Source organism: Lissotriton vulgaris, chromosome 3_1 (genome assembly GCF_964263255.1).
Source record: "Lissotriton vulgaris chromosome 3_1, aLisVul1.2, whole genome shotgun sequence".
Taxonomy (NCBI): domain Eukaryota; kingdom Metazoa; phylum Chordata; class Amphibia; order Caudata; family Salamandridae; genus Lissotriton; species Lissotriton vulgaris.
This window is the reverse complement of record NC_141689.1, coordinates 333,026,784-333,052,111: the sequence shown is the minus strand read 5'-3', so window position 1 is coordinate 333,052,111 and position 25,328 is coordinate 333,026,784. Positions and strand designations below refer to the sequence as shown.

Genomic DNA, 25,328 nt, shown 5'->3' with positions numbered 1-25,328 from the left:
GTCATGGAGGGAAATTACATGTAATTGAAGCACGTACATGGAGCCGTTGGGGTCTACGTTAGGGGACACAATTGACCAAAAAATTCAAATTACCTCAACCTCCATTAAAGACCAGACCAACACTACCTTTACCAAACAGAAGGATATCCTTCGCACTTTTCAGTCTTTCTTTGAGGACCTTTACAAGAACAAAACACAATTCGACCAAGAAGAATGCACCAATTATTTAAAATCAATACATCTACCCAGTATTTCCGAGGCGGATAAGACAAAACTAGGGGCCCCATTCACTATTAAAGAAATCTCGAACGCGGTCAGGTCACTAAAGAACAATAAGGCTCTGGGGCCTGATGGCTTTACAGCTAACTTCTATAAGACTTTTGCAAGCCAACTCAATCCCTCACTTCTTAATTAGTTTCAATCCTTCTCACTAAAAAATAAAATCACCCCCTCAATGAGCGAGGCGACAATAATAGTGATACCAAAAGATGGGAAGGACCCAACTCTGACGAAGAGCTATAGGCCAATCTCCCTCATAAACCTAAATTGTAAGATTTACGCGAAAACATTAACCTGTAGATTAAATTCCATTTTACCAACTCTAATCAGTAGCTCCCAAGTGGGATTCTTAAAACACAGTTTATCAAGTGACAACACAAGGCTCCTATGCCATGTGTTAGAAAAATCTAAAATGTCTGACGCCCCTGCAGTAGCTATTACCCTGGATGCGGAGAAGGCATTCAATAGAGTGTCGTGGCCCTTCCTGCGCCAATGCATGCAAATATTTAACTTGGGAGACCCATACATCAACATGGTAATGGCACTCTATGCCTGCCTTTCCGCAAGAATCGTCATAAATAGTTCGCTCTCAGAATCATTTCAATTGGAACAGGGGACCAGACAGGGTTGCCCCCTTTCACCCTCGCTCTTCCTGCTAGCCTTAGAGCCACTCCTTCGTGATATACAGCAAAACAACATCGCTGGAATGACGTTTGGTGACAGGGGAGTAAAGCTAGCTGCCTATGCGGACGATATTTTGGTGATTACTGAACAGCCAGAGATCTCTATGGCTGCTCTAATGGACTCTATTGTATCGTACTCCAAACACTCGGGATACAAGCTAAATCACGACATTTCAGAGGTTAAACCTCTTAACATATTCACCAATAAAGAGGTGCTGGGAGAATCAGGACTCGTCTGGCAATGTAACTACATAAAATACTTGGGTGTAGAATTTGACAGCTCTATTATAGAGACCCTCCGGAACAACGAAAACCTTACCCTCGAAAAAATCAAAAAGCAACTAGATGGGTGGTCTCCCCGTTTCATCACTTGATGGGGTAAGGTCGAGACCATCAAGATGATGATCACGCCATTGGTAAATTATCTGGTCACCAGGCTCCCCCTGTTGCTGTCGCAGGAATTCCACCATAAAGTGGACAAGGCCATTACTAACTTTCTCTGGAAAGGCAAAAAGCACGCATCAGCCTTCAGAATCTTAGACTAGATAAAGCCATAGGAGGAGTCAACCTTCCTGACTTCAAGAGATACCAATCTCTTCTTAGCTAAGCAAGGCTCTTATTGGCTGTCCCCTCCTGCGGGCTATTCGCCTGTGTGGTTAGATATAGAAACAGCGGTACTGGGAGACATTCATCCCATCTCGATCCTATCAATGAAGGCGAACCAAATCCCGTGCTTAAAATCCATATCTTTAACACCAAACTGGCCCTGCTTAAAATCGACAAATTGCTAGACACAACGATAAGAAGATCCGGATGGGAGTCGATTTGGAAGAACCCTAACATCACATATAAAGGCAAGTCGTTGTATAACCCCACTTGGATTAAGAGCGGCGTCCTTTTCCCCCACCAACTATACGAGGGAGCATATCCCTTGCCCTTTGCAGGAATCCAAGCAAAATTTGTGATTAATGCTACCGATTTCTATTTATTTCTAAATATTAAGTCTGCCATTACAATAGCTGACTTGTCCCCCACACCTCCAGCTCTTCTCTCATTCTTCTCCAGCATAAATTGACTAGGCCACCAGGTTTTCTAGGATGTACAAATTACTGAGCCCGCAATCCTCCAGGCTAAATGAAAAAACTACGTAATTCTGGTCCTCTCTCGCCTTTCCCCATCTCTGAGCCGAAGTGGTCCGCAACTTGGAAATCCTGTATGAGCCACAAAATAAGCCCTACATTATCACAAAGCAAATACTGGCTCATGCATAGGGTCTTCTGGACGCCCGCTCGCCTCTATTCTCACAAAATTAGCCCCAACGCTTTTTGTTGGAACTGCAAGCATGCTGAAGGTGATTTGGACCACCTTATCCTCCAATGCGACTGCGTCTCATCCTATTGGGACAAAGTGTTTATGTTCATCCACAAACTGTTCAACATTACACCGCCCAAGGAACTTCCCTATCTTGTTATTGGCTCTGTTAAAGAAACACAACTCCCTGAACCGGATAGAGCCCTACTAGACCTCCTGCTCATGGCGGCCATTAAGGTCATCCTAAACAATTGGAAAGACACATAAAAAGCAAGCTATGCCTGTTGGTTAAACTGGGTGATTAATCTCCGAGGGGCTGACAACATCACGCTCCAGACCACACCGTGGCGACCCCCACGAAGGAGAATGTGGAAATCACTTGATATCTACTTTGACACTCCTAAACCGCCATGAATAGCCACTTCTCCTGACCACTTGTAAACCACGAAGTCCTTCTCGAACCGATCAGGACATACACATCCCGGGTAACACTGGAATAGTCGGAACTACCTATCCCATGGTGGCACACTCCTTTCCTTTCCTTTTCCTTCTCCTTTCTCTTCTCTTCCTTTCTTCTCTATCCTCTTCTCATATAGGACTACTCTCTCATCCTTTTTCCTCTTCCTCTTGACCTCTGTAAAATGAGACCTTTTGAATTTGTTGATGCCAGGTCACATCTGTATGTAGCAACGTCCATCATGGTTATGCCTTCTCATGCTTGGTCTACCGTATTCAGCCAAATGCTCTTCTTTCTGTTCAGAGGTACCTTCAACAGCACATATAATGTTTCTCACGGAGTAATTTTGTTGTACTGAAATTTTCAATAAACATTATTGAAATAAAAAAAATAATGTCCGATCGTAATTACTTTGGAGAAATCAACTTCATTCTTATAACAATTAAGTTCATTGTGTACTGCCCAGTAAGATTTGAGCTCTTTTTCACAATATTCCTCTTTGGCTAACGAATGTTAACAAAACATCAATCTCACATAATACTTCGTCCTTCGCCGTCTACGCCCGTCCGCGCCTGGACCGCGCCCAGCGCCAGACCCCCTGGCCCCCGCAAACCGCCCTCCACCCACATAACGTATGCCGCCTCCACCCTCCTAGCCCTCAACCCTGGACGCATCCCACATTGTTGCGTAGCTGCCCCAGGACATACCCACGGACCCTTCGCCTGCCACTCCTGCAAATTTACCAGCATCAAGTCCCATACCACATCCACTAAGCCCAAACGCAGCTCTGACTCTAACCACCTGAAGTGCATCCTGCTGAACACCCGCTCGGTCCACAGACACGCCACCGAACTCTGGGATCTACTCGACACTATTCAAACAATGGATCACTCACAGCGCGGACGAACTAGCACCCTTGAATAACCATCTCACCAAACAGGACGGCAAAAAGGCCCCCTGGTTCAACGACGACCTTAAGAAATCCAAAAAGCTATGCCGCACTCTTGAGAAGACATGGAGAAAAAACCCAACCTCCGACAACATGACCACCCTCAAGGCAGCCACCCGCAAACACCACCAGCTGATCCAATCCACTAAGAAATCAGCATTCAAGAATCGACTCGACAACAACGCCCATAACAGCAAGGAACTATTGAACATCGTCAAAGAATTCACCAACCCCACCGCAGCCTCAAACGACATCACTCCCTCACAAGACCTCTGTGATTCGTTATCCTCCTTCTACAACCAAATTGCCGACACACAACAGCTTCGAAAACAGTTCTAACAAACAATCCTCTCCTCCCCCTCTCAGAACCTAAACCGCCCTTTAACAACCTCAGCGCCTGGAACCCAATCACCACTGAAGACACCATCCGCCTCATGAATTCCATCCACTCTGGATCGCCAACCGACCCATGTCCCCACCACATCTTCAACAAAGCAGACTCCATCATCGCACCCCATCTCCGTGATGTCATCAACTGCTCCTTCATCTCTGCCACCTTCCCAGAAAGCTGGAAACATGCCGAAGTCAGCGCCCTCCTGAAGAAACCCTCAGCAGACCCATCTGAACTTGAACTTAAAAACTACCGCCCCATATCCCTCCTCCCATTCCCGGCCAAAGTCATTGAGAAAGCCGTCAATAGCCAACTCGCCGCCTTCCTCGAATCCAACAACTCCCTCGATCCCTCACAGTCCGGCTTTCGAGCCAAACACAGCACCGAAACCGCCCTCATCGCAGCAACAGACGACATCCGAACACTACTGGACAACGGAGAAACAGTGGCCCTCATCCTACTCGACCTCTCTGCCGCCTTCGACACTGTCTGCCACAGTACACTCACCCAACGCCTCAGCAACATCGGCATAAAAGGAAAAGCCTTGGACTGGATCATCTCATTCCTAGCTGGGAGAACTCAGAGAGTCCGACTTCCCCCATTCAAATCGGAGGCCACCGAAGTCATCTGCGGTGTACCACAAGGATCATCACTCAGCCCCACCCTCTTCAACGTCTACATGAGTCCACTCGCTTCCATCGCGCGTCAACACAACCTTAACATCATCTTCTACGCTGACGACACCCAACTGATTCTCTCCCTCACCAAAGACCCCAACACCGCCAAAACCAATCTTCTCGAAGGCATGAAAGAAGTAGCCGTATGGATGAGACAGCCGCCTTAAACTTAACTCAGACAAAACGGAAGTGCTCATCCTGGGACCAACCCCCTCTGCCTGGGACGACTCATGGTGGCCCTCGGATCTGGGCTCAGCACCCATACCCACGGACCACGCACGTAACCTTGGATTCATCCTAGACTCTTCACTCTCGATGACCAATCAAGTCAACGCCGTCTCATCCTCCTGCTTCAACGTACTTCGTATGCTCAATCTTCCATTGGATCCCTGCCGAGACCAGAAAGACCGTCACCCAAGCACTGGTTACGAGTCGACTTGACTACGGAAACACCCTCTACGCCGGAATTACAGCCAAATTACAGAAAAAACTCCAACGCATCCAAAACGCATCAGCGAGACTCATTTTGGACATCCCTCGCCAAGATCACATTACCGGCCACCTGAAAGACCTCCACTGGCTTCCCGTCAACAAGAGAATAACATTCCGTCTCCTCACTCACGCACACAAGGCCCTCTACAAACTAGGGCCCGAATGCCTCAACACTCGACTATCCTTCTACACACCCACCCGCCAACTAAGATCATCCAATCAAGGCCTCGCCGCAGTTCTGCGTATCCAAAGATCCACCATGGGAGGTAGATCCTTCTCCTACTTGGCGGCCAAGACCTGGAACTCACTCCCTACTCACCTCCGCCTTACACAGAACCACATCTCCTTCAGAAAAGAACTTAAAACCTGAAGTAGTGTGGCTCACTGGTTAGAGGCGGCAGACCCGAGAGCAGAGGACGGCCCGGGACCAGGGTTCGATTCCCGGCGCGGCAGGATTCTGGACCAGGGTCAGCGGACTCGATAATTCTCTCGCCTCGGTGCCCACTCTGATCAGCGATCACACTCGGCAACTCTGGGCATTAGCTTGCCTCATCTTCACTAACGGCCCCACCAGACCGCCGGGGATGCCTGGTCTCACCCTGGAGATACCCATTAAGGGACCATCTCTCAGGGAAGCCAGGAAGGGTTTCGCAGCGGTCGAAGCGCCTTGGGACCCTACGGGTAAGTAGTGCGCTATATAAATGCCAATACATTTACATTTACACATTTAAAACCTGGCTATTCGATAAATAATGAACCCCCTCCCAAAGCGCCTTGAGACCCTCTGGGTGAGTAGTGCGCTATATAAATTCTTGAACTTGAACTCCTTCTCTAGTTCCTCCCTCTATTTTTCTACCATGATCATTTCTCCGGTCGCCACATACTCTTGGATGCAGACTATGTTTTTCCTCACTTCTGTCTTCACTCTCTCCTGAAACTAGACAAGACAAACCGTGTGCAGCACTGTTGTTTTTTCCAGGGCTATACTGCACTTCCCGAGTTTACTCCAGTAAAGATTAAACCCATTTCCTAATGCTGCTTGAGACTGTATCCAACACCTTCTCCATAAATATCTTTCAGTGGTTTGTGAACAGTTCTTAAAAAAAAAATAAAAAAAAGAATTCTCCTGACAAAAATTGTGATATCTATCCACAGGCCACCTAACCGCTAGAGCTCCATTTGCAATGGCTGAGTTATTGGCTTCTGCCCCTCACAAAGCTTAAGATGCAAAAGCAACTGTTACCTCATCTGAACCATCATACTGTTGAAGAACAGCCCAAAACTTTTTGTTCTGGTATCTGTCGCCTTTACCGTTTTTCTACTAAGAATGAAGGCTTGTTAATTTGTTGCTTCCTTCAAGTCTTCCTCAAAATGCACAAACTCTGCCTGACTATTGACATCCCACTCGTACTTTATTCCTTTTCTTAAATTCCTCTTACATGCAGTCTTTTCTGATAGACCCTAAAACAGCATGCATTAAACTCAAGCTTGACCATAAATGACATGAATTCTCCCTTGTTTATGGAGGATGAAATCTTTTCTATGATGATCAACTCTTTTTTTGGGTCTTACCCCCATCAATAGAAATGCTATGTTCCAAATAGTTTCTGTTTTGCCAAATTGGCACTTGTCACCTCTCAGCATAAGTCAATGCTCCATCCTTATCTAGTGTATTGTGCTCTGTAAATAAATCAAAACACCATCTTAGTAACATTTTACGCCTTGGACGCCGAGCATCGCCGTATATCACCTACATACAGCTCTGACTCAAGCCCACAGTTACCAGCCCAAACTCCCATAGGTGTAATGAATGCTATTATTTTTTGGCATTACATATGTACCTGATTTGTTATAGCGTGCAGATTTGTGTAGCGCGCTGATCACCCCTGAGGGTATCCTCGTGCTTGGGTGAGCGGAGATGTACTTGGAGATTATTTGAAAAGTCACTTCAGCTTCTTGTAGAACTTTAGAAATGATGAAGATGCTCTGACGTATGCTGTGGAAAGTCGTTCTGTGCTTCGGGGGAGACGTATGAGAAGATACGACCTCCTGCTCTGCTTTTGTGTATGCGCGGTATGTGTGCCTGTGAGAGAGCTGCTGATCGGAGGTGTCTGGAGGGTTGGTGGAAGTGTATGCGACTGAGGTAGGCGTGGCCCATGTTGTGTAGTGCTTGGTGTGTGTGCGAGGGTGAGTACTTTGAATTGAGCGGGTTTGTGTATCGGTAGCCTGTGCAGTTTCCTGAGCTGTGATGTAATGTGGGTGCACTGTGGTAGGTTGGTGATTCCAGTGTATACTGCATTGCAATAATCGGTCAGAGACTTTTTAAGGCATAGGCAAAGTGGGCTCTGGCCCAGGGCCCCAACCTTTTAGGGTTCCCTTGATAGTCAGCTACGTTATGCAGAGAGTTTTACCCTGATGGCCTTGGATATATTTTAAACAGATTGTTGTAAATAGAGTTTTTCTATCATTTTTTTAAAAAAAATACGAGTGTCTATTACAGACATTTTGTTTCATGCAGCATCCTCATAAAAAGTTTATTTTAAATCAATGCAGGACCTCACACATGAGAAATGGGAGGGTGTGCCCGATTATTCGAAGTATTATTAGTGAGCTGCTGCTGTATAACAATACTGAATACATACATCACTATGCCTAAAAATCAGATGTTCCCACATTTAGACTTTGATCGAATAGGGCATGAAAGAGCTGCAACTAGATCATAAAATCAAAGTTGTTTCGAACTGGGTCCCCAATTTACGTTTGGCCCAGGATCCCTAAAATCCTTAAAATGTCCCTGAATCGGGTCTGCTGGTTATGAGAGCCTGTGTGTGTTTTCCTGGTATTATCAGATGCTGATTTCAAGGCTGTAAAGAATTTAGCACCCATAATAGTAGACATCATCTCCAATACATTAGGTAAGCGAGATTCTTCAGCACCTAGCTCTTTATTAAGGTCCCTTAGATTGACAGACATTCGTATGTCACCATAGCCATTTCTTTGCTTGGCCTCACACAGTCTGTTTAACTGCTTCTTCACGAAGTTATGCACACAAATGGGTAACCTCCTGACTCCAGAAGATACTGTCCTTTCTCCGTCCTTGATTTTAATTTACCCTGATCTTATATGTGTTGCACTGTAGAAGAACGTGGTCTCCTACCTTTCTTTTTTCCAGCACACCAAATTCTCAAAGAAGTTGCATAATCTCCTGTGTACTCTTAATCAGATTTTGCTTCCAAAATGATGTGATGAAGTAGTGATTATCAAGTTTCTTTATGCACACATACAATTAATTCAAGCGCCTAGTGTCCTCTTGACTTAATGTGGGTACACTTTCCAGTCATAAAAACATTTTCCATTTTGCTTAATTCCTCTAGCATGCTAAATAAGCATTTACAATGCAATAGGTCTCGAATTACTGAAAATTTTAACTATTGGTGTTGCAATATTATTAGCAACAACAGTAGCTCAAACATTTATTAACTCGAGACGTATTGCATTGCAAATGCTTGTTAGTTTATTATCAGTAATATAAGACCGCAATAACTTTCACATTCAGATGATATTGGCTGATGTGGTAAATTGGAGTATTCTCTGAGTATAGTTAGCTACTCACCTAAGAGTGAAGCAGAAAAACACACCATGAAGCCAAACTCAATGACAAAAGACAAGTGAGCGGTAGATGAAAGGAAAAGAAGTTTCAAACTGTAGAAAAACACCCAAAACACAGTTTACTTACCTGAAGATGCTCCTCAAAAGTGTGGAATTGTGAGATTGCTCGTATGTCCCAGGATAGTATTTCTAAAGGCAGGACCATGGCCACACCCATATTGTAAAACATTTGAGAGAAATAACTTGTAAATTCGGGACCCAAGTCTAGGTGGCCGGATGATGCAAAACGTAAATTTATAGTAGATACTAAATGTCATTGTAGTTGTTAAAGGTAAATAGTGCACTAAACCCTTTTTGTCTTACAGTGAACATTTCATGCTGGCAAAAAGCAGAGTTCAACTTTTTTCTATTGGTAAAGTTCCACATGTGCTAACCTCTTCAAAAGAGCCCAGTAGTTGTTGGGATTTCATTATTTTAGAGTGAAATGTACTAATTGCACAAGCCATGTGTGCTGAAAAACATGCCTTTGCGGAACTACTGTTAAAAATATGCCTTCTCTACCTTTAAGTTTCAATGAATAGATGCGTGCTGGCAACAGGGACAGCTAACAATCTCCCACCTGGGTTTGCGGAGTTAAGAATGGAGTATGGAAATCATGGTTGTCTAGAACTAGTCTGCTGCTGCAGTTTATCTCCTCCTAGTGATCTCTCGCTCAGAAACGAGGGATCTGGCATAGAGTTGGGTAGTCAGGGCAGAGCTTGGTTTTTGAGTTTATTGTGAATGCTTTCTTTCAATCTCTTGCATATAAACAGAATAAAACCTGGAACAAATGTAACTTTTTAAATTATTGGTTTTGCTTGTAGGTCAACTAAACTGGTTATAATTGAGAGGCTACTTTATCATTAAAAATGTATTTTGTAATGACAGTCTTGGCATCCTCTATCATTAGCTCCCCTATGTTGTTAACCAAGTGACGACTTTTACATGTTATGTTATGTTACCTGCTCTTGTATAGCGCTCGAATCACCCTGGGGCATCTCTGCGCAGTCTAGAGACGCACATAGATGACATGTTCGAAGAGCTGAGTTGACGTTTAATACAAAAAGGCTTTTAGGTGCTTCCTGAAGGAGGTGTACAGTGGGAGTTCCCTGAGGGATTTGGGGAGACTGTTCCAATATTTCGGGGCAAGGTAGGAGAAGGCCATCCCACCCGCTCGCTTAAGGCGAATGCGTGGGATCTGAAGCAGTCCTGCCGTGACTGATCTCAGCAGGTGACCTGGGGTATATATCTCTTTTTAGTTTTTTTTGTAGGTACTTTGGGCCTCGGCCGTTTAGCGCGTTAAATGACAGGCAGCAGATTTTGAAGATGGAGCTTTTTTACCGGCAGCCAATGTAAAGATTATAACAGAGGCAGTGACAGTGAACCAGCAGGCATGTTTAGGATCATTTTTGCCGCGGTGTTTTGAATGACTTGGAGCTTATTTAGGAAAGTAGTCCCAACCTCGGCTAAGAGGGCATTTCCATAATCCAGGTGGCTGATCACCATCGCTTGAATAAGCGATCTGCGCGGGTCAGTAGGGATGTATGAGAAGATTTTCCGGAGTAGGCGGAGACTGTGATAGCGGGAACCAGCTGTAACTGCTATATGGTCCCGCATGGTCAGTGAGCGATCTAGCTTCACCCCCAGATTCTTCACATGCTGTTTTGGGACGGGGGGGGGGGGCACCCAGTTGTGGTGGCCACCATTCATTGTTCCAGATGTTTGCGGCCTTACCTAGCAGCATTACCTCCGTTTTACCCGGCTTTAACTGGAGAAAGTTGTCAGTCATCCAATTAGATATTGCGTGTATTCCTTTAGTAAAACCTGGTGGCATAGACGGCAAGACTGGTCTTCACTTTGACTGGACATCCTCCATATTGGCATGAGGTCTAGCGTAGGTATTTATCCAAAATCTTAGGGCCAAAACAACTGTTTGATCTTTCAGTGGTAAGGCACAGCTAGCAAGGCTGATTCACTTAAAGTGGAATATAATTTCAACACCAGCCACCTGTGGCGACATTTTGACAGGGTATCTTTGTCTGCCATCCAACTTTGCAATTTTGTAGATTTATTTCTGAGCCTCTTAAAGAATTCTCTAAACTACAGGGAGCGTTAGGGGGAGAGAACAGGGGTTTATACAGGCCGCCCCCCACTCAGTACATCATAGACAATCGAAGGCCGGCCCCTACTAACTATGGGGTCGGGGACCCCTAGTTGTTAATATGTTAATCAACTAAACAGAGGGTATACTGCCACCTTCTATCTGTGTGTGCTAATTACAGTCACAATTTAGAAAATAAGAACAACCTGTAAAACAGGGTATGTGTATGCGTAAAGCCCACATGTTTACCCCACACCTCACTACACCTTTCTCCTGTGAAAAAAGGGGGAGGGGGTTGGCAGTGCCTCACGGGAGCAACACCCGGGGGAGGATATGGCAGACTGGTACTCGCCTGGATCCTCACGTTCTCATCATCAGCAACTGCCAACCGAAAAGAATGGGGATAAAGACTGTGCATGAAAAGAAAAGACTAAATGTGTTCTAAGTGTTAGTGACCCCCTGTGGTATACCAAACCTCCTGTGCTCGAGATCTGGTCCCATCACCATAAAAAGAGCTGAGCTACAATAGCAACTCCAACTTTATTCTGTACATGTACTGGCAACTGAACATTTGGCCATGCTTGTATCACTCCTACATTACCAGGTGGCCTTATGTAGTAGGGTGTAACCTTGAAACCATAGCAACAGCCAGTGTAAACTAGTTTTGTTAATTGAACCCATGACAACATGTATCTGTATATATGTCGCACAATTCAAAATGCAGATGTTAGTGAACAAGGCGGGAGCAAGCTGCCGAAACGCGTCTGAGCAGAAACTGAATATGAAATAAAACGTTTGGATTGAGATTCACGGAGTCAGTGCCTTCTTTGATTGAAAGTTTGGTGTGGTAAAGAATATAAGGGGGTTAAGTCCTGTAAACCCTACAATGACCCTCCTCGATTTGGCAGCACTGTGTCGACAAGGACATTGGATGGTAGAACTTTTGAAAAAAGATACACAGTGCCCCCCAGAACCGGAATGCGGAAAGGACCCGAGTAACCTGTGAAATCATCGGAGATCAGCTTTCCGGAGATCTGCGATCGCTGGAGAGTAGTCTGAGATTTCCAGGTAAGACGTGACCCGTTGAGAATAGCAGGGAGCGGGCAAAAGGCTGTGGTTCAATGGGAGAGTGAGCCCCGGTGTGGAGCGAAAATAACACACGGGCAGTGAATCTGTACAAACGTCACATTTACCCTAAATTATCAGTATGGCTGCTGAGTGGGAAAAGGAAAGAGAGGAGGCAGCGCTGGATGTGTTCACTGACACGGACACGGGCAAAGGCAACAAGACCAGCTTAGGCGCTCAAGTGCAAATAACGGAAAAAGATGAAACCAAAAAACTACTAAATGAATTGGAGAAAATGCGTAAAAAAGAAGTGGCTAAATGGTGGGAAGTGAAATCCCTCACCAGATACCTTGATGTGGGGAGAATACCACGAGGATTAAGAATCTTGGTGGCACCAACCTATGAGGACCCCGACCCCGAGATGTTACAGATGTGGGCCGAAAACAGTGCAAAGTCATCGGAAAATATGTTAAAAATCCTCATCAAGTTCGCGGCAAGTGATAGGGCCAAAATGATTACACGCATTGAAGAAATACTAAAAGAACTGGACACAAAAGAAAACAAAGACAAAATCGCAGAGAGAATGAAAGAAATAAAAACAAGGCTGGAGAAACACGAAACCGAAATCAAAGAAAGAAAAGCGATAAAATTCCAGAGGGATCGCAACGATTACATAAACGGGAGAATCTACACATTTGCGAGGAAATTCGATCAAATAAGACGGCAACCATTGGTATCAACAGATAAAGGACAAACCGCGACTGTGGAGCAAAGCGAGAACGAGATCAGTTCTGAGTATGAGACTGATAATGAAAGCAATCAGAGCACTGAAACGTCTGGCCCTGCACCAACCCCAGCACAAGAACTGGCTTTTTTACGGTTACAGCGCCTCAGAACACTACGTCCTCGGATCCCGCCAAATCAAGGAGACGGGAGTGGAAGGAACCGATCAAACCAAAAACAACAAAAAGCAGGAGGAGAAAGAGCAGGAGGTGGGGGACAACAAGTGCAAAAACAAAACAAACCAAAATACAGACAAAGCAGACGCCAATGATGGATATAACAAAAGACAACGCAGTAATCAACTTATCCAATATGGAGCTGTCACCATAGGAACTAGAAATTTTATCTTTGGGGTTAACGTTTTGCAGCAATACAAACTTTGACTATGCTCAAACGCAAATTGATTTGTTTTTATATGTCCGAAAATTGAAACTCCAAAAATACTTTGCCAATTCATGCCAGCGCACCTCTGAGATGCCAAAGACTAATGACCCTAACCAAATGCTAAGTGTAGCACACATGGAAACATTACAAATATTGATTGACCTGGAACAGCAAAATGAGAATGAATATGAAGATATCGCACCAAGCGGGGCAGCCTTGAGCTCTGAGAAAGACATTTATCATACAATTGAAACAGGATTTAAACCGAAATCAGTATTTATGCCAGCGATGCCTAAGGATGGGCTAGACCTCTTCGCTGAGTGCGTGATGAAAGACCTCAAGGAACTCTCCATTCTAAGCACCAAACAACGGAATTGGGAAAATCAGGATCACACACGCAAATACAATGATTTAATGGAAAAAATTAAAGCAAGATCTGACATTGTTGTTAGGTTGTCTGACAAAGGGTGAAACATAGTGCTATGGCCCCTAGAAATGTACAACCAAGAAGCGCTCAGTCAACTACAGGACAAAGAATGCTACGCAAGGATCAGTCCCACCCACATTATAGGTATACAGGAGAAATACCATAATGAATTGTATAAATGGAGAGGGAAAGGACTGCTGAGCAAAAAAGAATTCGAATTTTTGAAAAATGACTATCCTGTTACTGCCCAAATGTATCTCATTCCTAAGATACACAAAAACGACAAAATACCACCTGGAAGACCGATAATATCTGCGACAGGGAGTCTATTTGAGAACACTAGTGTCTTCATAGACCACTTCCTGCAACCAGAAGTAAAAAAACTCCCTGCCTACATAAAGGATACAGGTGATTTCTTAGCAAAGATATACAATGTCAAATGGAAGGAGAATTATCTATTTATGACATTGGATGTCCAGGCACTCTACACTAGCATTAGGCACAAGGACGGTCTTAATGCCATCAAACATTTTCTGGGGAAAAGACCTATAAACCTATTTGAACATACTAATATGCTGCTGGAAATGACTGAGTAGTGTCTCACGAACAATACATTTGTTTTATAGACTGTACTACAAACAAGTCCAAGGATCAGCCATGGGTACTTGCTTCTCCCCCAGCTATACGAATCTGCATATGGGCTGGTGGGAGGAGCAGGTACTATGGGCGTTACACCAAGAAATCATGACAAACAATGTGATTGTATATAAGAGGTTTATTGACGACCTCTTTATTTTGTGGGAGGGCAGTGTGGAGAGTGCAATGAATTTTGCAGATAAATTGAATGAAAATGTACTGAACTTAAAATTCACCTGCAACACTAGCACGGAAACAATACAATTTCTAGATGTAGAATTATTTGTCCAACACGATAAGATACAAACACGTACCTACCGTAAACCCACAGCAGGAAACGCGATTTTACACGCCCGCAGTTTCCACCCCACACCTCTGAAACAATCGATCCCATACGCTGAATGTCTCAGGATGACACGCAATTGTAGTACCATTGAGGGACTCACAGATGCCAAACAAAACCTCTTCACGAGACTCCAAAGAAGAGGGTACACAGTAGGCCCGGGCGTAGTGGGCGTAGTGGGGCTCCGCGGAGCTACGCGGAGTGGGCGAGAAGCTACGCCCACTCCTGCACTCCGCGTAGCCCCACTACGCACCTCCCTCCCGCTCTCCTCTACATACATTATGTAAGCAAAATACCCTTAATAAAGCAAGTTTAAAGCAGTTACTGTGTCCGGGGCTCCCTCTTGGAATAGCGTCCCTTCTTTGATACCAATGCGCATGCGCGGGCGCCCGCGCATGCGCATTTCTCCCGAGAAATGCGCATGGGCGGCCGCGCATGCGCATTGGTATCAAAGAAGGGACGCTATTCCAAGAGAGAGCCCCGGACGAGCCCCGGACACAGTAACTGCTTTAAACTTGTTTTATTAAGGGTATTTTGCTTAAATAATGTATGTAGGGGAGGGCAGGAGGGAGGCGGGTGGCGGCCGACTCGGCTACGCACACGGAGTGGGCGTAGTGTTGCCGGCTACGCTGCCTACGCAAAATGTGTAGGAGGCAACACTACGCCTACTCCGTGAGCGTAGCCGATTCGGACGCCCAGGCCTAGTACACAGACAGTACATGCAGAAATGCAGAAGCTAAATGCAGCACAAAAACTCGACAGGAACTACTGTTCCCGGTGGTGCCAGAAACAAACAGAGACAAGCAAGAAAGACAACCCCCAAGGCTTATCACTGGTTTCAACCGATACCATTCGAACCTTCGTAAAATCTTAAGAAGGCACTGGCCATTGATCCATAATGATCCAACCATAGGGAGCATAGTGGGCGAAACACCCTTAGTATTATTTAGAAAAGCGAAATCAATGCGCAGCCAGTTAGTCTGCAATGCCCCTGTCCTTAAGAAGCAAAAGAACTGGCTACAGGCCCAGAAAGGTTTCAAGAAATGCAGCAAATGCAAGGCCTTCAACCATGGTATCAATACCACCAATGTCGAGTTACCATTCAGAAGACTGCCCTATTCTATTAGGGAACATTTCACATGCAAGACTGAGCTTGCTGTGTACGTGCTCACGTGTGAATGTGGTAAAAAATACGTAGGGTCCACCATCCACCCTGTGCATGTGAGAATCCTGCAACACCTACGGGCAATCGCCAATATGGACCAAACATATCCAGTAGCAAGGCACATCCATGAGACCCATGGAGGTAATGCAGAAGGTCTGACGTACTTCGTCATAGACGGCATCCCCAGAAATGTCAGAGGCGGAAACCGTAAACTTGCTTTACGCCGCCTGGAGTCGAGATATATCATTCTCTTAAACTCCAAAATCCCTTCAGGCTTGCATGCGGATGAAGCCCTTAGCGTCCACATATAACCCCTCCAGCCCCTGTGCCTCCCCTTTTTTCCAAGTACCCTTTAAACATCTGTTGTTCACGTATAATTCACTGTAAATTCACCTCACATGTTACATTGGGTTTGTGCACACCTAATGTGCTGTATGAATCACCTCCCTTCACGCACCCTTTATTTTAAATCACTAGGCTTCAACACGAGCACACCATTACAAGTCCCATGGGTAGCTCCCCCCCTGGTTAATGTATCGGGTGACCCTCAATAGCTAACAGAGCACTTGCTGCCATGTGTTAGTGTTACCCAGCAGCTCGCGGTTGTGTTACATATTATTGGCGAGACTAGCATGTACTCAGAATACACAGCAGGCACTGGCCTATAAAAGAGATATGTGCGAAGAGCATTTAAACTGGTACTTCAATCATCTTGCTCTGCACTCTCAATTCCACCTGGCCGGTTTTGATGAATAGACCACATGAATCGGATGCATGTTTCTCACCCCCGACCAAGCGCCCAATAACATGCTAAGTCACTATTTACTATACGGCCTTAAGCCAATAACGATTGATATGAGAACAGGCATGAGCGGGCAAACACGTAATGACCCGGGACATGTAAACAAACAATACAATGTATCCAATGATATTCATTGAATAGCGTGTGATGTTATGTGATTATTTTAACACAGTTTAACACCGTTTTGTAAGATATATTACGAGCACAAATTTAAATGTTTAGAAGTTACCTGCTAAAAATGTTTTATGACAACAAGTGAAAACAGACTGCCATGATTTTCTAAATGTGCAAGTCATGTACTTGTCCACGTCATTGCATAGGGTGTAACCTTGAAACCATCGCAACAGCCAGTGTAAACTTGTTTTGTTAATTGAACCCATGACAACATGTATCTGTATATATGTCGCACAATTCAAAATGCAGATGTTAGTGAACAAGGCGGGAGCAAGCCGCCGAAACGCGTCTGAGCAGAAACTGAATATGAAATAAAACGTTTGGATTGAGATTCACGGAGTCAGCGCCTTCTTTGATTGAAAGTTTGGTGTGGTAAAGAAAATTTTATATATATATATATATATATATATATATAACTCCAGTTTCGCTCTGAACCCCTGCCCCTTGCAGCGGAGGGCCCAGACGGGATAGCGAGTCCCCAATAAATGAAAGACTTTCACAACTCAATGAAGAAGGAATGTCCGGGGCAGTTTAACAAGCTTTTAATGTTGGCTCGACGCGTTTCGAGGAAGTTTTCCTCTTGTTCACGAGCCAGTGAACAAGAGGAAAACTTCCTCGAAACGCGTCGAGTGGAGCTAGCATTAAAAGCTCGTTAAACTGCACAAGCTGGCCCGGACATTCCTTCTTCATTGAGTTGTGAAAGTCTTTGATATATATATATATATATATATATATATATATATATATATATATATATATATATATATATATATATATATATATATATATATATATATATATATATATATATATATATATATATATATACATATATATATATATATATATACACACAAACAACTGATTGTTGGAAGTAAAAACATTTTTGTGTCAAAAAAGTGGTCTGATTAAATGTATTGCTATACTCCTTTTTTCTTGTTTCCATTCATTAGGAATGAGGGCATTGATGTGCAGCTCGTAAAACGAAGAGAATATGATGAAGAAACTGTTCGATGGGCAGATGCCGTTATATCAGCTGGAGGTAAACTTTATTGGGGTGTTCAAAATTATGTTATAGAGTTAGACTGCAGAAGTTTGAAAACATGTTTTGTAGCAGGTGTCTTTTAAATTCATGTGTTCTGCTTATGCTACCATCTTCTGGTTTAACCAGAGAGCTTCTCAAACCCGCTTTATCACTGATGTTCTGAATGTGTTCATGCCTTAGAACCACCTTTATACTGCGTTTCTCCACCAACTTGTAAGGTCACACTGAAGTATAGTTAAAATACCTTATATTTATGTAGTACCATGTTGTAAATAATGGATATTACTTTTACCCAGTTCGATGGTCCTCCATTTGCTTACCTCTGGATTTTGGATGTCTAAGTTGGCATTGCCAGGATTCTAACTCATGACCTGCAGATTAGTGCATATCCCAACAACTATTGTTCAACTCTTTCGAGTTATCCTGCTGGCTATTAGATATGCTTAAAATTCCCACCGAAATTGGTGGGGTTAATGGAAGATACTGTACTGCTGTTTCGTGGCTAGCATCATACCCTATGAAAATATGTAGCATTTTAAAAAACATTTGGGTCCTTACGATTGGAGGATTGCTATCGATAGAACTTCATTGAAGTTTAGTCATGGTTACAGTAGTGAGTTTCTGATAATCAAACAGACGGAGAAGTAATCTTAAGTCTTCACAAACGAGAAAGCGCATTTTGAGCGACGAAACCTGAAAACTGGTGAGTCATTCCTATGGCGAAGAACACCATCCTGTTAGTAAGTAGCTGTTTAAGATCTCCCCCTCCCCCCCGTCCTATAGATTGCCATCTACAGACCAGACAAGAAGAGTAAAATGCGGAAATCGGAGGCATGGGCATTTATATAAAAAAAAGTAGATCTGGGGGTGTGGCAAGCCATCATGGCTTTGTATCCCGCGGATGGACGCTAATCTGATGGCATCTCTCATTTAAACACCATCATCGGACCGAGTTGGGACAGTGGCTCACGGAGGCTCGCTGACAACGTTCCTCCTGAACCTCTGGAGAGAGAAACCGCGGTGCCAAACAGATGGAGACCGGATGGCCGAGGCAATATGGCATGCGCGACTGCACATGCCTAGCTGGTGCCCCGCCCATGTTCTGGCCTTGCCTTCCTTCATACCAAACGTGAACACCCCACTCTGGGTATCACGTCCACAGAGCGAAGTCTTTCATTGTTTGGAGCAGTTGATGTGGATGGCGGCACCACCGCGATTCAGCATCGTGGCGAGGCAGTAAGGCGGTAGCCCAACTGGGAGACGCTACCGAGTTAGTAGAGGGGAACTGCATAGGTCCCTGATTCCATAGCATACCTGAAAGAAGATGACCTGGCGGTTCTGTAGCTGGCATGGCTGCGGAGGTTCTGGGGTACTGGATTCCTGACACCAAGATGGTAGTCAACTGGGGCCTCTGATCACTGGCTGTGATACCAGCTTTGCATGGCAGGCAGCACAACACCATGACACACCTACATCTCCTCCCTGCAAAACGAGCAACAGTCTGGTGACTGGACATCATTAAAGGCAGTTGCCCAGTACTATATACTATGTGGGCCCTGGAGAGGTACATTTTGATGTAAAGCAGAGGGTGCCTCCTAAATCTCCTGAGGCACCTAGAGAGAGCGCGTTGCTGAAACTTGGTCGATTGCTACCCTAGGTGTGGGATTGAGTCTTCTCCCAGACAGCTGCTTCGAACCGGATCCTCGTCTGGCCCTACATGGGATTGCTGTGATCTCTGGATTCCATCAACACTGTGTCCCTTGCCTGCCTCTGTTAAGTAAGAAGGTCCAGGCAAACGAGTTTTGAGTTATTTTGCATTAGCAGAGGTCAGTTCAGGGCTCAATTGCCTCTTCTCTGGAGACAATATGGCACTAACGAAAGACTTCTTTCTTAAAAGGAATTTAGAGCGAGCTATGGGAGAAACTCAAGGCAGACATTGAAGTCTTCAAAGTGGAGGTCAATTCTCGGCCAGTTTCCCTCCAGGCCGATGTGGATTCGGTTGGGTTTTGTGCGCTAGACATGGAGGCAAAACTAGATGGACCAACGAATTCCACCGCCAATTTTCTCATATTAGGTGACCTCAACGTCCACTTCTTGGATCCTATGGACCGAGCAGCCTCGGACATTAAACGTGATCTAAACTCTTTAAAGATTCACTTAATGAATAAAGAGCCGACTCATGACAAAGGCCACCTACTGGACCCTATTCTTACTGACATAACAACAGTAACAGCTAACCTACCTGTGACCCTTCCATGGACGGATCACTTTTTGGTCCCTTTCACCTGGGAAATCCCTTTACCTACGCGTTCAACTCCTAAAATCCAGATCACCGACCGACAATGGCGCAATCTTTCCCCTGAGAAATGGGCGGCCTCTCTTGCAGAGTCTATCCCTGAGCTCTCCTCTGACTCCAATACAGCTGATAATCAATTCAGCGATTGGATTACCACATCCCTTGATACGATGCTCCCGAAAATTACCATCTTCAAACAAACCAAAAGAATACCCGCGGCTGGATGGTATACCCCAGAGCTCAAAGCTCTGCGCCAAGAGTGTAAAAAAACCGAACGCTCCTGGAGACGTGAAAAAACAGCTACCAAAAAAAACATCTATTCTATTTCTCTCCTGACCTATAAAACCGCCATTATTAAAACCAAAAGCTTGTTCTTTCAGGAGAGAATAGAAAAGACGGGAGGCTCCAGCAAGGAAGCATATTCCATCCTTAAAGAGCTCTCAAAACCTCCAACACAAGGATTAGGATCCGCCACTGATCCGAAACTTGACCAGGAGAAGTGCCAACAACTGGCCAACTTCTTCCATGACAAAATACAAGTAATCATGGAATCAATTCCCCCCTCTAGCCCGGAGGAAGAAATTGATCCCCCACAGCCCTCCACCTGTCTGTCCACCTGGGGCCAGGTGACAATAGACGAGGTGAGAAATACGCTTAATTCTATGAAGAGCGGCTCCCCTAGGGACCCTGCTCCTCTGCGGATCCTCAAGGAAGTAGCCCCAGTCATCACGCCCCTCCTTACCCAGCTGATTAACACCTCACTGCAACAGGGAATTGTCCCCACGGGCTGGAAGAAGGCTGTGGTAAAAGCCCTTCTGAAGAAACCGGCGCTCGACCCTGAGAACTTAGCAAACTACAGGCCCATCTCATTACTCCCAGGAGTGAGTAAAATCGCAGAAAAGTTAGTTAATAGGAAACTTTCGCAGTTTCTAGAGGCCAATGATAAATTAAAAAGTTCCCAGACGGGCTTCCGACCAGGACAGGGCACGGACATCGCCCTCCTGGCTGCGGTCGAGGATGCCAGAGCACTATTGGATGGGGGAGGATCAGTGGCAGTGATCCTCCTCGACCTTAGTGCGGCGTTCGACACCGTAGATCACCAACTCCTTATCGACAGACTGGCTAGAGTTGGACTGGAAGGGACTGCCCTATCATGGCTTTCATCCTTCTTGGCCCAACGGTCTTACCAGATCTGGGAGAAAAACGCTCGCTCCTCCGAAATACCCCTCCAATGTGGCGTGCCTCAGGGCTCCTCTCTGAGCCCTACTTTATTTAACATCTACATGTCCACATTGGAGGAGGTCATTATCCCATTCGGAGTGAGCGTCGTCAGCTATGCTGACGACACCCAGCTAGTGGTATCCCTGTCTCACCCTAAACAACAGAAAGCCGATCTCCTCAACTGCCTTACGCAGGTCCATGGTTGGATGAATAGATCTGCCCTAAAACTTAACGGGACAAAAACCGAGGTCCTTATACTGGGCCCAAAAGGAACATCACTCCCCATGGACAGCTGGCCAAACTGTTTGGGTCCTCCCCCGGACCCTAAACCAGAAGTGAAAAGTTTGGGTGTCTGGATTGATTCGGATCTCACTTTTGCTTCGCAGGCAAAAAAGGTGGCAGGGACCTGCTTTGGTCTCTTAAAATCTCTGAGAAAAGTCCTGCCCCTTCTTCCCCCCAAATCCCAGAAACTATTAATCCAAGGTCTCATAATATCGAGACTGGATTTTAGTAATGTGATATATCTGGGTGCCCCAGAGGCGACTCTTTCCACACTGCAGAGAATCCAGAACACCGCCGCTCGGATCATTACAAACACCCCGGCCAGATCATCCGCTAAACCAGCCCTCAAACTCCTTCATTGGCTCCCCATCAGAGAAAGAGTCAAATTTAAGGCCCTGTGTCTTGTGCACAAAACTCTGCATAACCAAGGCCCCCCTATCCTCAGCAAACTCATTACCCCCTACATTCCTTCTAGATCCCTTCGGTCCAACGCGGAAAACCTGGTCAATACCCCCAGATTCAGGAAAACCCGATCAGGAGGAAGACGTTTTTCGGTACAAGCCGCTCGCCTTTGGAATTCTCTCCCTCATGACCTGCGACTTGAGCCACAATACCTGTGCTTTAGAAAGCGGCTAAAAACACACCTTTTCCCATAAACCTATGTTTCATTGATCTCCTTGTCCTTAGTCTTTCCTGGTCTGTTCCTTGTGCTCCTCAGTTCTGGTTAAATTAGGGTTTCTTCAGCGCTGGGATACCCCCGGGTGACTATCGCGCTCTATAAAAAAAATAAAAAAATAAAATGACACTGATGGAGTGGAAGATGTAACTCCTCCACTCCCAGCTGCAGGCTGCTCTCCTTAAGTGCGAAGATTTAGAGAATTGCTCCCATCGAGATAATATAAGAGTTCGGGACTTGGCGGAGGGAAGTGAGGGACCTGACTTCGCAGCTTTCATGGTTGGCCTTTTTTCTGTTGTCTTTGCTGATTTCCACCCGGAGCAACTCTAACTTCTGCATAGAGTGGGTCCGCAGGATGCTTGTGAAGGGAAGCTACCCAGGGATATCCTAGCCAAGCTGAGTTTGTTTAAAATGAAGGAACTGATCTTTCAGTCAGCTTAGAAATGTGACAATGTAATATTTGAAGGAGCCACATGTTCCCTATATCAGTTTAGGGCCCCGGCTACCCTGGCCGCAGATTACATTTGAGACCAGTCACTGCAGCGCTGAAAGACCCCCACATTAAATACAGATGGACCTACCCTTTTGGTATTGCCTTAGAGTTTAATAACAAACATCATTTTACAGAGTTGGGTGGGGCTGTCTCATTATTGGTATAACTGAAGTGGTGACTATGGGGAACAATACTCCCGGAGGGGCTTCCCAGGGGTCGTCTGAGACTGAACACTCCTCTAGACCATGGCTCTCACAGAAGAAGGGTAGGAAAACTAATCCAAAATAATAAGGGGGTGCTCTATTCCTCCTTCCTGGGTGTTCCTTTGCTGACAGACCCCCCACTTCTCACCTCTTGGATACTCTGATAACTGTTCCCCCACTGAACTATTGGTCTCCCTGTGTGACATTGGTCCCTATGGAAATGAGCAAAGGTTTGAACCTCTAGAAGGTTGTCTGTAGGCGTAAGGATTCCAAGCTGTTTGCAAAGTTTAAGGTCTCTACCCTGTTGGTAGAGTTCTCAGCCACATATTCTGTGATGCAGTTCATGATGGACTCATGATTATTAGGTAGGTCTGCAGGGAACTAGAGCTGGTTGGTGTCCAATACCCGTTTAATTCCACAATAGAGGTTACTAAGAATTTGCCAAAGTGCTTATACTCTGTATTTCGGATGGTTTCTTTTTAGTTGGTTAGTTTTGCTGGCATAAAGGGGTGCGGAATGGGGTGGGTGGGATAGGATGGGGAGATTGAGGAGGGGCGGAGCAGGGGGAAAGGGGATATAAGTCTTGAACCCTTGAGTATTCGTCATGGAGCAACTCCTATCCCCAGGCTCAACTTTAAACTCCTGATATGACGTTAAATATCTTTACGTGAAATATTAGGGGTTTAAACTGTCCCAATAAACAACACCAGCTTTCGAAATACCTCAGTGATCACCATTTTGATATAGTAGCCCTTCAAGAAACTCATCTTAAACGGAGTGAAAAGAAGAGACGACATCACAAATCCTACCCACTTATTTATAGATCCTTTGCCGTTTCCAAACATATAAAGGGGTGGCGTTACTATTTCACTTCTCAGTCAAATGTAATACTTTGTGCAGCAAGACTGGTAAGGAGGTAAGGATTTTAATGGTTAAAGGGCTAAGTGTACTATAGCTGCAATATGTGCCCCTAATGCGGGGCAATCTGAATTTCTTTTGGCCTTCCTCTACATGCTTGGGCGGCTTTGCAGAAGGAGATATAATAATGCTGGGAGACTTTAACATGATTTAGGACCCTGCTTTGGATGCAACCCATTCACACAGATCCCAGACCAGCATCTTTACCAAGGCTTCCAGGTCAGCCCTCCACCACTTGGGCTTAATAGACATATGGAGGGAACTTTACCCTACCACACTGAAGGACTGGGTTCTGTAAGACCCAGCGGTGCCAGGGCACAACACCTGAAACCTTCGTGGGTAACCTGCTCCGGCGTACAAGTCACAGAGACACGGGACACTTCCTTCGGCGTCAAAGATTCAAAGTTTATTTGCTGCAGGGAACACAGAGATCACGACAAGTACACAACGTGCAACTTGGGGAGACTGCTTCAAATTGGTTCTGTAAATCGCTCCTTTTATACAGTTTTTACCCATAGGATAACATTGTACACAAAAGTTTACAACTCGGTTCTCACAGTTATCCCCCAGAGGGGTCGCTTTTGGTCACTTTGAAACACATAAGGTCCGGAACATAAGTGCGGAAACATTTGGCGGTTCCCAACTGTAAAAACCCATCTTCCCACCATTAGCAAATTCCAATCAGCAGTAAAACAGATCGAAATAGGAACAAGGACAGGTGTAGAGGAAGACGGAGACAGTGGGGAGATCGGAAAGGGTGTAAAAGGGGAGGTAACGGGAAACACGAGACGCAGGCATCAAAGGGACGTGCCTAATGGGATGCACGGCTGAGACAATAAGCCCGTGCGGCAAGATGAGCCTCGTGCGGCGCCATCTGCCTTACAGTAGCATCCCCCTCGTCATAAAGACACTTACAAAGAACATGTGTCTTCCGCAAATATCTTGGGAGTCCCAGGGTCGCGAAGCGGACAGCGTCCGTTCGCTGGCTACTTGAGGGCAAGAGACAAAATGGATGCCGTATCTAAGATGGAACCCGTGGGTACAGATGAAAAACCCACATAACAAACGAACGGTTTAAGTTAGCACAGCGAAACTGCGCACACTTACTAAACTCGTCATTTGCGGTTCATAGATACCAGACTCGACCATATTCGTGCGAGTCAAAAGCACCATTTACAATTGTCACGGAACCTCAGACGCTCCTTTTGCCCTCATGTAGGCAAGCACTAGTCGGAATCATATTCGATATTCATCAGACCATCGAGATGTTGCTGTAGCATAGCTCTGTCCAATCGAGTCCCCTTGGTAACAGATGGTTGTCTCATACACGTTGTAGCACAGAGGCCACATAAGGCAGGACCACACTGCACACAAAGGCAACACGTGAACAGGAACACTACAACAACTCCAATGATCATCAGAATTTT

The 25,328-nt window shown here is 45.3% G+C and overlaps 1 protein-coding gene across 3 annotated transcripts in view; it reads left to right on the top strand.

Annotated features, from left to right (window-relative positions):
• NADK2 (NAD kinase 2, mitochondrial) overlaps positions 1 to 25,328 on the top strand; it is a 1,068,394-nt gene that overhangs the window by 147,119 nt on the left and 895,947 nt on the right. For all 3 annotated transcript variants that reach the window (XM_086960538.1, XM_086960539.1, XM_086960537.1), the window contains exon 3: positions 17,721 to 17,809. In XM_086960538.1, the coding sequence (XP_086816664.1) occupies positions 17,721 to 17,809 (89 nt within the window). The remainder of the gene's footprint in view (positions 1 to 17,720; positions 17,810 to 25,328) is intronic.